The 14,037-nt window shown below is 37.4% G+C and overlaps 1 protein-coding gene across 4 annotated transcripts; it reads left to right on the top strand.

The window, feature by feature from the left end:
• The first annotated feature begins 582 nt into the window (after positions 1–582).
• Hdc (histidine decarboxylase) lies at positions 583–13,695 on the top strand. 4 transcript variants are annotated; one of them, XM_031971484.2, is made up of 17 exons: positions 583–751; positions 4,032–4,064; positions 5,740–6,026; positions 7,244–7,501; positions 7,867–8,010; positions 8,710–8,776; positions 9,059–9,221; positions 9,993–10,063; positions 10,167–10,186; positions 10,267–10,365; positions 10,768–10,988; positions 11,427–11,536; positions 12,202–12,210; positions 12,345–12,515; positions 12,614–12,690; positions 12,922–13,033; positions 13,194–13,695. In XM_031971484.2, the coding sequence occupies exons 2-17, from the start codon at positions 4,037–4,039 to the stop codon at positions 13,538–13,540; spliced, it is 2,184 nt and encodes a 727-aa protein (XP_031827344.1). In that variant the 5' UTR covers positions 583–751; positions 4,032–4,036; the 3' UTR covers positions 13,541–13,695. The 4 variants fall into 4 exon arrangements, with proteins under 4 accessions (XP_031827344.1, XP_031827343.1, XP_031827341.1 ...); XM_031971483.2 differs by lacking the exon at positions 583–751 and adding an exon at positions 3,225–3,470; XM_031971481.2 differs by lacking the exon at positions 583–751 and adding an exon at positions 3,225–3,745.
• Positions 13,696–14,037: the final 342 nt, after the last annotated feature.

Here is a 14,037-nt window from a genome sequence, read left to right as displayed (position 1 = left end):
GAAACTGGCTAAGAAATTCTAATCTATGTACATACTAAACCCAGTTAATTGTATACATCTGTTTCCCGACTAATTTATTTATTTATATCTATTTATTTATTTATTTTAATTTATTTATTTTAATTTATATATATTTATTTATATATTTATTATTTACTCCTTTTTATTTTTGTTTATTTATTTAGTTAATTTTGTATATTTATTTGTCTATTCGTTATTTATTATTTATTCATGTCACTATCTCAATTTATATAACATGTAGCCACGACTGTACTTAGACGGTTTACAATAATTACATTTAATCTATATATTTGCATAAGCCTTCGCCACAAAGGCGATATTATATAATTACCCTGGGCCGATCATTATAAGGCACATTCTTTGAAAATAATGCGCTTTTGTATGCATTCAACAAAATTAATCGAGATTGCGCGTGGAAACGCGAGATCGTTCATCGGCAGTCCCTTAAGATCGCACAGCTTAGTCACTGGAAATTGTTCCTCTTTCCATCTTGGACCACGCTTGCGCCAAAGCGGCTAGTACTTACCGCGTCTCTGTATAAAAGCGGCCACTTGTTGAACGACTTGCATTCCACCGATCCTCCTCAACCGTGAATATATCTGTGTTTCCAGTACCGAAATTTGTCTGCATACCAGTTCGAGAAGTGATCGCGACGCAGCATCTCTTAAGAAATTAATCGCAGCAACCGCCACTGTTCCTATTCATCGTTGGATTTTAAACATTTAACAAGGTCAGTTTCACAGAAATATATTTTTAATACTCTAAATTATTGATACTGTATGCTTCTATTAATACAGTATATTCTGGTGCCGGTTAAAATTTAAACAGCACCTGATATGATTAAAAACATTGTTACCATTCTGTTCCATTTTGGTTTAAAATATGTGTTAGCGATGAAGACAACAGTTGACCAGAATTTTTCTCGAATTAGCAGAGATGTACACTAAGTTATAATCGTTTTAATTTTACAAAATTTTTACAATTTCAAACTAATATTCTTTAACAATGATTCATCTCCTGAATAATTTGTCTTCCGTGGAATTTCAAAGTTGTTTCAACAAAACGCGAAATTTATTCTTCAATCGTTCCTTTCTTTTTTATTATTTTATTTTATGGTATCTAAGGGTTCAGAATTTGTTACATTAATGTCATAGACGAAATGTCCTTTTTGATAAATCGATGCTGCAAGGGTAAAGTATTTCATCGAACAATTCGCGAGTGGATAGTATCAGGATGCGCGAAGGGAATCTTGATTTCCATCTCGTTGACTGCCATTTTCCGGTGAAAACGTGAATCGGCATCAGGTACCAGTGATTCGCGTCACACCTAAGCAGCTGGCATCGCTGATAAATCCTTCGAATCGCGCACGAATACTGAAAGCTACGGGAAATTACAAAAGTCGGAAACGGAAACGGTGGAAGGACGAGCTTTTAATATCGTCGAGCGTCATTCTGGCTTAAGCTCGAGATCCTCGCGACTGTCGATGTTCGATTTTCCATTTTACACCCCGTATGGGCCCCTCGGATCTTTTATTTTCTCGTGTGTAATCGCCGCTTGATAACGTCTTGATCGGTGCCTGTTCGTTGATCCTTTTCGCCGGGGTAAGGATCCTGTTGAATGCGCAATAAGAACTCGATCGTGAAAAATGTACTGAACAGCAATAAAATTTCACTAAGCAGACGGACGTAATAATGCGGGTAGTGTCGAAAATTGATTAACCTGATTTTTCATATTTGATTGTATTAGAAAAATGAAAATGCACTGTAGAACCAACGAAAAAAAATATGCAAAAAAATTAACTGCAACTTTTCAAAATAAAATTTGATTAATTGGATATACAGGTCTTTTTCACAATTGGTAGTATAACTGAAATCTAGCTGTTTTCTTATAGAAAATAATTTCATATGAATTCCAATTTGATTAAATTAGCGATATTTTAATCGATATTTGTACATAGAATCATCTGTTTCTAAATTATATCAGCAACTATGACACATCCAGCATAATGCTTCAACCATTTTAACTTTCAATTATCACAGTATTTTGTAACAGATCTCAGAAATTAAATTTATTTATTACTTTAATTAGTGCTTCATCTTTCCCATTTATATGTTTACTTATTTTGCACATATAGATTTAATTGTATTATGAAATGCATGTGCATGGACGCATAATTCAACTTGTAAATTAAATTCAAACGTTAATTTCTCGTGTCAGTCCCATCGTTTAAATTTTCGATCTGCTGCACGGAAGACGCTAACATGTTCGCACTACGGTAGCTCTCACGAGTGAGATTCTCTGTTTCCGAAAACAGGATTAATACTTCGGAAGAACTCACTTCCTGTTTAGTGTATTGCCAGACGTTTGTCTACTCAATTTACGTACGCGTGCAGTAACCCAAGATTCACTTCCTCATTTAATTCTCGTTGAACTTTCTAGTAATTTCACACATCAATGTGATCGTACTAATTCCCTTTAAACTTTTTTCTCATTCACAATTTCCTCGTTCAAAATATAACCAAGCTTTATCAAGAAATCATGCAACAGTACCACAGTAAAATTATTTCGAATTTCGCTACCATCTGTCATCACCTCCAATCAATTTAATTAATAAATTTTCCATTGTAGTATTCCATAAAACGATCCCAACCATGCAGTTCTCACTTCTGCTCCATCACGACCCAATCTTCGTTTACCACATAAATCTCTATTAATCAAACGATCCACTCCAAATATTGTTCGTTCCTCTATCCAAATGGAATTATCTCTGAAACGCCATACAGAAGAAAATTTTTCTCCCAATTCTCTCGAAATTTCATATTATAACAATGAATTCATCGAAGAACCGAATCCACATATGTTAAAAAGAATTACGTGCCAAACTACAAACATCGTTATATAATCTCGTAACTCATTGCGTTCCGATCATCGTTCCTTTTGATAACCAGTATTAAGGTAATTAGCGTTCGAAGGTGATCGTCGTTCAGCGACAAAATAAATGCAAGTTTAACGTGACTGATGGAAAGTCAAGTGTTCTTCAACTTCCGAAGACAGGAAGAAAGGTCAGATCGCGCAGTCGAAAGCGGTCAATCTAGTTCTAGGCCGCGGGGAGCCTTGTGACACTAGCCTAATAAGCTCTGTGGCCCATGTGACAAGCGATCGATGATTATGAATCCTTACAAAATCATTCGCGGTTGCCCGTCGTAGCGTGAAAGTTCGGTGCTAGGTCAACACGCATACGGGCCAGCTAAGCGTATCCCCTTCAGTCTTTACGCTGAAATCCGTTGCGTCGCTGCGAATCGAAACTTCCGCGAAACGGCTCGCCGACTCCTGTCTCCTTCCTCCCGTGAGCTGCAACTTCCGCCGGCGAGGTCAATTAATCGTCGCCACATGCGCCTGATACGGTGCCACCGAAATTTCGAAATCTGGCTGTTGTGAGAGTCGACACGGTGAGGGGGGAAACGGCGTTCGCCGCGGCGAAGAATTCATTCGCGCCGGAAACTTAATACGGATGCACCGTGTCGGAAAATACAGACTTTTCAATAATCGTAATAAGCTTGATGCGGGCGCATTGTGTCGGAAACTACAGACTTTTCAATAATCGTTGAGCTTGTGAAATCCGTATTAAGTGTCTGTCTTGTGGACGAGCTGTTCCCGTGTATTTTGCTTTGTTATCTTCGATTTCGTTCGCTGGATTTTTTATTCTTTAGTTTTAGCCTTTAAGGTGAGTTTTTCCGGAGAGACTAATGTTGATAATGTTGACGAAGCGGGCGGAATTGAATAAAATGGAATCTATCTGTGCAAATGCTGTTACAAGGGATTTTCACTATGATCAGTTTCTCATGATTATTCTGTAATCTCTCGTATCTCGGAAATAAAAATTCTCTGACTCTTACTATTATTCAATTTCGTATTGTCCTTCAGAGACACCCAGAATATTCAAATAAAACTCCGAAAAACACCTTTCTTCGTTATAGAATAATTATATAACACTGTTTATCTCGTTACAGATAATATGAATCTAGAGGAGTATCGGAAGCATGGTGAGTAGCATAAACAACTATCTAATCCTCGAATTTATCTTATTTCATTATTATTCTTTACAAACATGATAATCGAACCAAATGCAAAACATCGAACTACGAACTTCACACGAATAAAAGACTGACATTTCGAAACTCTCTCCGTTTAAATTCCCCAAACAACCGTCCCCACGTTTAAGACCGTGCTCCCGTTAAGGATATCAATCGAGTAGCGCCAGTTTACTTCGAATAACGCATAATCGGAATAAAACTGATGACTATAAAGTCTCGTCGGCATCGTCGCGCGCCGTCTAGGCATTACCACAGATGTTTACGATTCCTGTAAACGTTTGCGAACGTTGTAATCTTCGTCGGAGTGGGTTACGCGCGAGTCGTTGCCGGGGAGCGTTAAAATGGCGCCAATAAAGAGGGATCACCGAACGGGAGCAAGTCCATGGGAGTTTTATGGACCCGGTACCGTTTCCAATACAGCCTGTCGCTAGACTTCTGTCTTTAGAACCTAAATCTATCGTGAATCCTAGGCGAACGATTGACCATGATTTCCCTTTTCCTTAAATCCAATTTCACGCGGAACGTCGACCTTCCTGGCTCAGCTCTGTCCTCCCGGCCTTCATAAAGCAGGCAACGGTACACGGAAACAAGCATCGTCTCGGATCTAAATGCCGTTCGAAAATCTGTGTCACCGTGCAACAGTTTTATACCGAACGATCCGAGGATTCTTCGCGGTGTTTACCTAACGGCAAGACGCAAGTTTAAAGAAACGCTTAAATAACGCGAATCGAATCGCATTGTTGCACGCGACGCGCAACCCCGAACGAATTGGGGAAGAAACAATGACCATGGCTCGAGATCACGATTGCATCGAGGAAAGTGTTTCCCGCGAGTGCTCGAGGATCCTCGGAAAGAAAAGATTCTCGGATAATCGATTTAAGGTTTCTCCGTTGAAGTTAAATAACTGTTTCCGTTTAGAGGAATGTCGGTATCGAAACGTTCTTTCTGTTTTGTTTGGAATAGAAATGAAATGATAATCGATTTTTGTACCACGAGTCTGTTCATTGATTAAAATGATACGAAAAGAAATAGTATGAATTGATGACATTTGCAAATTATAATTCGATTTGAAAAACCGATGAAACTAGATCTTCTCGATGTTAGTATAAGCAATTTTAATTGAATATTAGATTGACTGTTATTGTTTATTCTATTGATTAATATTATCTATCACGTGAATTGGATGACTTAGAGTCTCTTGTAGTTTATAACAGTATTATTTAGGAACTTTATTATAAAGACAAAGTACTTCGTCTGTTTTAACGCTTTGCACTCGACTCACAGTCGCCATTTGATTTGATACAGCAAAATTATAAAGTTAGATGTTCAATATTAAAGTTCATTTAACTTAATTATCTATGAAACGTTAAAATAGAATAGTTCTATCCCTTAATTTCTATACTATTTATATTAATATTAATTATAAACCATATCATTGATATTTCATTAGAAAATCAGGAATATATCTGGCGAAACAATTTTCGAGTGCAAAGGGTTAATAATTTAGTTTGTCGTATTTCTGGATGTATAATGTTCAAGCCTCCATTCTTATAAAAGAGAAACGGGATGAATTGCAACGAATGCAGAAAATAAATTGCGAAACGAAATTGTTCCCAATTCTCAGGAAAAGAAATGGTGGACTACATCGCCGATTATTTGGCGAACATCCGGTCCCGACGCGTCTATCCAGCGGTTTCTCCGGGTTACCTGAGGAATATCCTGCCGTCGTCGGCACCGGTAAACGGCGAACCCTGGGACGACATATTCGCCGACATCGAAAAGTGCATCATGCCTGGAGTGACCCACTGGCAGAGTCCGCACATGCACGCTTACTTTCCCGCCTTAAATTCGCCCGCTAGTCTATTGGCTGATATGCTGGCCGACGCAATCAATTGTCTTGGATTTACTTGGGTAAGAGTATTAACATCATTCGGAGCAATCCTATTTATTAAGTTGCGAAACGTGTTCACATTGCTATATTCGCAGATATAAAGCATGCCAGGTTACATTTATTTTGAGGGAATGGTACACTTTCCGGAGGTTTACATCAGAAAAATTCAACGAAACCAACTTTCGAGGGGGACAATTTACTTTCTTTCATTAAGTTTCACATCATTCATTTTAAATCAATTACAGTTAGTTCATGATGCAATTTATTAAGAATTTAAGAAGTTATTCTTGTTTTGTGGGAATAGTACATTTTGTGGAGATTTCCATCGGAAAAATTGAATGACTCCATTCAAATTTCGAGAGATAATTTACTTAATTGTATTACGTTTCACATTATTCATTTTAAATCTAGTACAGTCAGTTCAGGATGTAATATATTGAGAATCTGATGTAATTCTTTCGATTGAAGTTCGAAGGTATGCGTACACAAAGGAACTGTACTTCAAATGTAAAAGATGTTACACATATTTTGTAATAATACGTCATCGATGGCCATCGATTTATTGGAATATTGTATGTTAATATCCCTCAACGTTTCGTATTCACCGACATTCAACATTTAACGTAAAGTTAAAATTATTATACGTACAAATTAAAGTTGAAATTTACGATGAGCCAGTATACTGAAAATTAATAGTAAATTCCGCATTTAGAGGTACCCAGAGACTTACTCGAGTTTCAAAGTTGCACTATTCACATCCGGTGTTTTGTCTTCCGCCGTTAATATACATCTCTGTTCTCAGCAAGTCCCTACAGAGGACAGTCTTTAGTTCTCCATCGAGAAATAATATATTGTGTAAAACACAATGTATTTCAATTTTAAGATATTTATTACGTAGTGGGTATGATGATACGGTTAACACGTTGGTCACCGGTGACCTCAACCAAATCGAATTACTATAATTCATTCGATTAAATGGTGATTACTTGAAAACTTTTCTATATCGTAACTAATACCACCTAATGCAGTGACATTCGACAAGATAAACCTGCAATGATAATAACGTAATTCAATTACACATATCGATGTCACATTATTTTCATTTTGTATATTTTTCTCAGCAAAATCGTACGGCACTCAATGTATTGAATATTATGATAATTAGCCGAATTAAAAGAAAAAGGAAATTCATTTTTCAAATGTTAAACTTTCGAATCCGATGGGTACACTTTAAAAGGCATCGAGCCCCGCGTGCACGGAACTGGAGACCATCGTAATGAACTGGCTGGGCAAAATGATTGGCCTGCCAGAGGAATTCTTGCATCGTCCAGGAGGATCCGGTGGTGGTGGCGTGATACAAACCACCGCGTCGGAAGCCACTCTCGTTTGCTTACTCGCAGCAAGAACCCGAGCCATTAGAGACGTGCATCAAAATGAACCGGACCGTCTACCAGCCGAAATCAATTCACGTCTTGTCGCGTACTGTTCCGACCAAGTACGTATTTTCATTACGTAACGCGTAATAATCGGAACACTTTTCTCTGACACGCTGTTCTCCCGAGTATCTTTTGTAAACGCACTGAAACGTTCGAAACTATTAATATCGCTTGTCGTCCACTTCATTAGTAACGTCTTCTATGTGAATTAATTTTTTCGAACTTCAAAGTATTACAATTTGATAGCATAAAGTGATCGATTCGTAAAGAGTTTCTGTATAAGACTTTTTATTAGATTCGGAACATTTAATATTTATTTCTAAAGAAACTATACGTTTATTGTAGCTGAAGAATGGAGAAAAATGTTTTTAATCGAAATGGTGCGTGAATTTTGATTTGATTCTAGTACTTTATATTATTATAGGCTCATTCGAGTGTTGAAAAGGCTGGTCTGATAGGTCTGGTGCGAATGAGATACATCGAATCCGACGACGAACTCAGTATGAGAGGGGAGGCTTTACTCGAAGCAATAACGCGCGACAGAGCAGAGGGTCTGCTCCCATTTTATGTAAGTGTTAACAACCATCGGTAACGGTGAAATTGATTTTGAATGTGGAACAGTGTAAACAAGTTAGTACGATCATAAACCGTTTTGCTATTAATTTCTCTAATCGTGTTTCATCCCTGAATTGTATTTTAAATTCGCCTTCAAACGATTACGACTTCTTTATTTCTGTAAATTGGAATACACGGAAGATGGCACTTATGAGATGTCTTAATATATGCGAATAATATTTTATGTGCAATATATTGCTGCAGAATTGCAAAAAGAGTTAGGCGGTGCACGGTGCTCCCGATGATTGTTTCCAATTAACGTAATTCGGCTAGAGATTGGTTCCGTGGTATAAAGATATCGATCTACCAATTAACCTTACCGGAATTGTCGGCAGTTACGATAGAAAAGAAGGCAGACATGACGTTGCAAGCCGGATTGTCTTTACGCTAGTTGGTCCCCAAGGGCGGCGTGCTTCATTTTTCAAGTCACAGTTGTGTAGGAAGTTAATATCTCTGAAAGTAAGACACTTTTGTTGAGAGATTCCAGTAGGCTTCAATTTAAACCGATAGCGCATTTTAATGCTACCTCCACTAAACTTTGAATAATACCTATTTATATCATTAACAATAGAATTTTGTATAATTACAAACTATGAATTAATGATGTTACATTTGCGACTTCTTGTGAACTTGATGAAAATAATTTACAAAGGTTTGCGCCACTCTGGGTACGACCGGTGCATGTGCTTTTGACAACCTCACAGAAGTTGGGCAAGTGTGTAAGTAACACAAAGAATACAATTCATTGACCATTTCTTTAAATCTATCAAATATTTCCATAAATCATTTTAATTGTTTTAAATTCAATAAAAACGTTCGATCGAATTTTAGTCTTTCAAATAAAACGATCGTTAGGACTGACGAATTCATTAAAATATTAAAATCTTTTTAAATATTTATATATTTTATAGTATTTAAACATCGTCATACATTAATGTTTTAAAAATTACGTAATTAATGAAAATATTAATTGAAAAACAATTCTTCGCTGTATTCGATAGGTGTAGAAAACGGACTTTGGCTGCACGTGGATGCAGCCTACGCAGGCAGTGCATTCGTGTGCCCCGAATTCCGTGGTTGGCTTCAAGGAATTGAATATGCCGATTCGATAGCATTTAATCCTAGCAAATGGCTGATGGTGCACTTCGATTGCACCGCGATGTGGTGAGTGAAACCCAAATAATAATCTAATCGAACGTTTGACGTTTTACGTGTTTGTCGCCGGTAAACAACAAATAACACAAACTAACACGCGCAGGTAACCCATAAGTGCGCATGCTCTTCAAAACCTCGCCATCTTTCTCATGGTTTATAGGTCGTCCTGCGGATGCACAATCGGTTTTTTCATTCTTCCTGCAATTTCCGTTGAACCGTTCCACCGACCTGACATAATTCACAATCTTTCGGAATCATATTTAAGTGTCTTTTAAAGGCGATGGCACGGCGAACGGACACATCCATCGGTTTATTACTTTACGATGAATTGTTCATTGTCGGTCAATTGCTATTAGTCAAACACTCTCGGACCTTCCTAACATCGTTCCATTCTAGTTTAAGCAAGCAACTCTATTCGGAACAGTTAATTTTCACTTTCGACGCAATCATCATTTTCAATCAAATGGAATTGGAATTTTATTGAATCCGCGTTGGTGTCCGCTTATTAGAAATTTAAATATCTGTAAGCTTCTTTATGCTTCGTTATTGTTTGTTCATGAGAAGATTCACAGAGAGTAATTAAAGCGATGATTTACAACGAAAATGCGATTGGTTCCATTGAATTACAATGTGGATGGTAATTAATTCGAACGCCGTGGGGTGAAATCGACCGTGAAAAATAAGATTCCACGTAAACATGAAATTAATGGAGGAGATTCGAATGATAAGAAGTAACGGCCTCGGTGGACTAATTAGCGATCGTTTTGACGAGTGCTTTAGGGTGAAAAGCAGCCAAGCGCTTCACAGAACTTTCAACGTGGACCCGTTGTATTTGAAGCATGAAAATTCAGGTAACCAAGCACCGATATTTTCTTCCGTGTCGTTCTTAAATCGTCGTCTCGCGTTCGGCGAAGCGTGATATGCGATTAAACACGGCATATTATTTACTTCCAGGGCTTGCTATCGATTATATGGTAACTAATCATTATGCTCACGAAATATTATCGAATACATTTCTTCGTATCAATAATTATTCTGTTGAACGATGTTTTAGCACTGGCAAATCCCGTTGTCGAAGAGATTTAGAGCCCTGAAACTGTGGTTCGTCATTAGAAATTACGGAATCACCGGCCTTCAGAAACATATTCGCGAGGTTTCTATTACATCATGCTTTCATGTTGAAAAGTATACGCACGGCCGCAAACACTTGCAACAGTTTTCTAATGCATTTAAAATGTGCAGCAGAAATGGGAACAAAATTTATATGTGCGATAAATGTGAATAATATAAATTGTGCTGTAGATTATTGTTATTACTATTATTGCTACTTATTATAACATCATTTGTCCATTAGTCTATTAATAGATACTCGATTAATCTTGAATAATCTTAAAAATAATAGTTTCCAATGCACCAAATAAAAGACAAAGAATGATTTTAGAAAAGATTTAAACATGAGTTTAATGTAAAATTGCACGTGTTTGAGATGTTGCATATGTATGTGCCCAGAATTCAATTTATTCGTCGATAGTTCAATTCAAAATGGTGATTGCAGGGCGTCAGGTTGGCACAAAAGTTCGAGGCACTAGTTTTAGCGGACGCACGCTTCGAAATTCCGGCGCCGCGACACTTGGGGATGGTTGTCTTCCGTCTTCGCGGTGAAAACACTTTAACGGAACGTTTGCTAAAGAAAATGAACACCAGAGGTCGTGTACACTGTGTACCGGCAGCTTTACACGGAAAATACGTGATTAGATTCACCGTCACCTCGACTAAGTGAGTTGCAGTTGTGAGCTTGATAAAAATATTCAAAAAAAGGGATTGATCGTAAATTAATAAAATATTCTACTACGTAAATTAGATTTGCGACGTAGACTTGATACGAAAATTCCGAAAACAACCTGCTCGTAAATTGATAAAACATTCTACCGTGTAAATTAAGTTCGTGATGTATAGACTTGATAAGAAAATTTAGAAAACGACTGTATTATAAATGGATAAAATATTTTACTGTATAAAGTAAATTTGTGATGCATACACTTGATAAAATAGTTCAGAATAGAAGTTTATTATACATTGATAATATATTCTAATATATAAATTAAATCTGTGTTGTAAAGTTAATGAAAAAAGTCAGGAAACATAAATGTCGTATAAGATGTAAGAATTTCATTTGTAAATTTTTTAGAAGATGCAATATTAATGAATTTTCAGCACGACCAACGAGGATATATTAAGGGACTGGGCAGAAATACGGAACACGGCGAACGAAATCCTAGGAGACACTGCGAATTCTCCAGTACGAGCAAGAGTTCCACTCGCAGGTAATGCAGACCCGAAAAATAACGTAGCTTAGTTGAACCGTATTAACACGATTGACTCTTAAAAGCAAGCCTGCGAGCATTGTGCATGTACATTTTGCACGTTGCTCGAAACAAAAGTCTGGAATGTAAGCTTATTTTCCTTATTAAAAGTACTATTCTGTTTCAGCTTCATAAACCAAGCCAAGTTTTGTTTCCTTTTATTATTGCGTTTATTTCACGAGGAATGAAATGAATATATCGACTAACAGACAATATTTCTAAGTAATTTTAACTGATTCCGTTGAACGATGAATTTAAATTAGCGCATTAAACGTTCTTGCATTTTCATTGCACGAGAATTGTTTGAACACTCTTCTCAGCTTAATGTCTTTTCATTTAAATTTGAATGTGTTAATCTGAAATTATTAGAATTAACAACGCACATCATAGTGAATCTTAAGGTTCTCGATTTGTACATGTAGATCGACATTATAAATGAACGCTCAAAATCACGAGATTCGCTTGGTTATTACAATTTTAATTTTTTTCCCCCCTATTCATTTAGGTTACCGACTTACATTAAACAGTCTGTACAAACAACAATAAACGATTTGATTTCTAATAGTACTGTTTTACGTTTCTTTTTGTTTGTTCCGTAAAAATGCACTATAATATTCGGAGTGCAGAAAGCTCAGGTAAGACGAGTTTCTGGCTATTTATTGTTTCGTTGATATATGTGTTCTTTTATTTCTCGTTTCATTCATCATTCTTAATTAACGCTGTGTTTCCTAATTATGGTAACGATGACAGTAGATCTCCGGATTTTCAGATACTCGGGAGAAGAACGAAAATTTCGGTTCGAGCTTGTTACTGGCCAATTCGCCGATGTCACCGAAAATAGTGAACGGCAGCTTCGCTGCGATCTACGACACGGCGGACGTTTTCGAAGAATGCACGAAAGCTTTCGGACAGTTGCGACTCGAAGCTAGAGATAGTCCAGGTAACCGATGAAAAGCAAAGTTTTAATTGTACACTGAACTTTTGCAATTGCACAACATTAAGGAATATAAAATAATAGTGTTTTCTTGATGATTGTAGCTATGCGACGTCGAATTCGGGGAATACTCATGTCAGGGAAGCAATTCTCCTTAGATTCTCGCATGGACTTGGTACAGGTACAAAAAACAAATTCCTAATATGAGCAGAAAAGTATTTTTGAATTTTAAATAGATTTTATCCGCAAAATACTATAAATAACACACTTAACGTATCCTGTAATAGAAAGAATCCGTTAAATCAAATTCTTTCCTATACAGTCGTATTTCTGTTACAAAAAGGCGATAATCTAATTTTCAAAAGGAATGATTCTACTCGATAAATGAAAAGTCGCGTTGTTCATGTTCCAGGGCTACGCCTGCTGTCGCCCAGCTATCGAAATGTCCTCCGAGTTACCGCTGAAGGAAGACGAGGACTCTTGCACCGGCGAGACAGGATCCGACGCGAACCAATTCAATAATGGCAAGCAACATCAATAAATATCAATAATCTACGTGTAACCTTCAAGTATTAAAAATCATACCCGTAAAAATAAAGCTAAAACAGTTCCGAGTAAATTGCAATAAAACTAAAAGAGAGTCGCTGAAATTACCATTTTAAAATGAACATTTTACGCCGTCAGATGCTTCTGGCGAAAGCTCGGCGACCCAACAGGATCTGTTGGACGATCCGGCGTCGGAGAAAAAATTGCGAAAACAAAACTCTAGAACTCGTCCGGATCACGGCGCCGTGAACGGTTCCATCAGGATCGGCCTTCAAGATTGCGCCAACGACTTAACGTCCATGATCATGACAGAGGCCAATCTGCCGAGGAGCGAGACCATAGGCGCCATTTGCCATCGCTCGTTCACCGACGGTCTGTCGTCGATGGAGGAAGACGGGGTTCCCGACGAAAAGAGATTGAGCAACGAAGGGAACGAGGATTTCTGCAGTAAATGTGGCCACTGCATGAAGAAGGAAGAGAATTAGTCGAATTCGCGTAACAATTGGACATCAGGCGGTTTGCGGTCGACTGCGTTCCTTCGTTTGTTTGATGGGTTCGATGTTGTTCACATTACTTGTTGGAAAGAATTGTTGGAAAGAAAGTAACCAGCTGCGAGAATAAATCTGAAGTTACTCTGAAATGGTTTCGTCATTTATTTTCTGTGAACCCTTCGTAGATTAATGATAAGAACCCATTGAGTATCTTTCCTGTGCAATTCGATTGGATTGAAATTTTGTATACAGCTTCCGTTTAGATGGAAACAATATTTACTAGAGGGATTTTTGGGGATTCGAAAGTTAAGATGATAAATTTTGCAACAACGTGTCATTTAAGTATCACTCCCTGTAAAGTTTTGACCCTTTGCACTCGGAACTTTTTCAGTAGAAATATTTGAACATTTTCTGATGAGATAAAGACGATATTTTGTGAAACTAACTGGAAGAGAAATCGTACGTACATTGGGGAACAAAGTTATTTTATT

Source organism: Nomia melanderi, chromosome 2 (genome assembly GCF_051020985.1).
Source record: "Nomia melanderi isolate GNS246 chromosome 2, iyNomMela1, whole genome shotgun sequence".
NCBI lineage: Eukaryota > Metazoa > Arthropoda > Insecta > Hymenoptera > Halictidae > Nomia > Nomia melanderi.
This window is presented reverse-complemented; position numbering and strand designations above follow the sequence as displayed.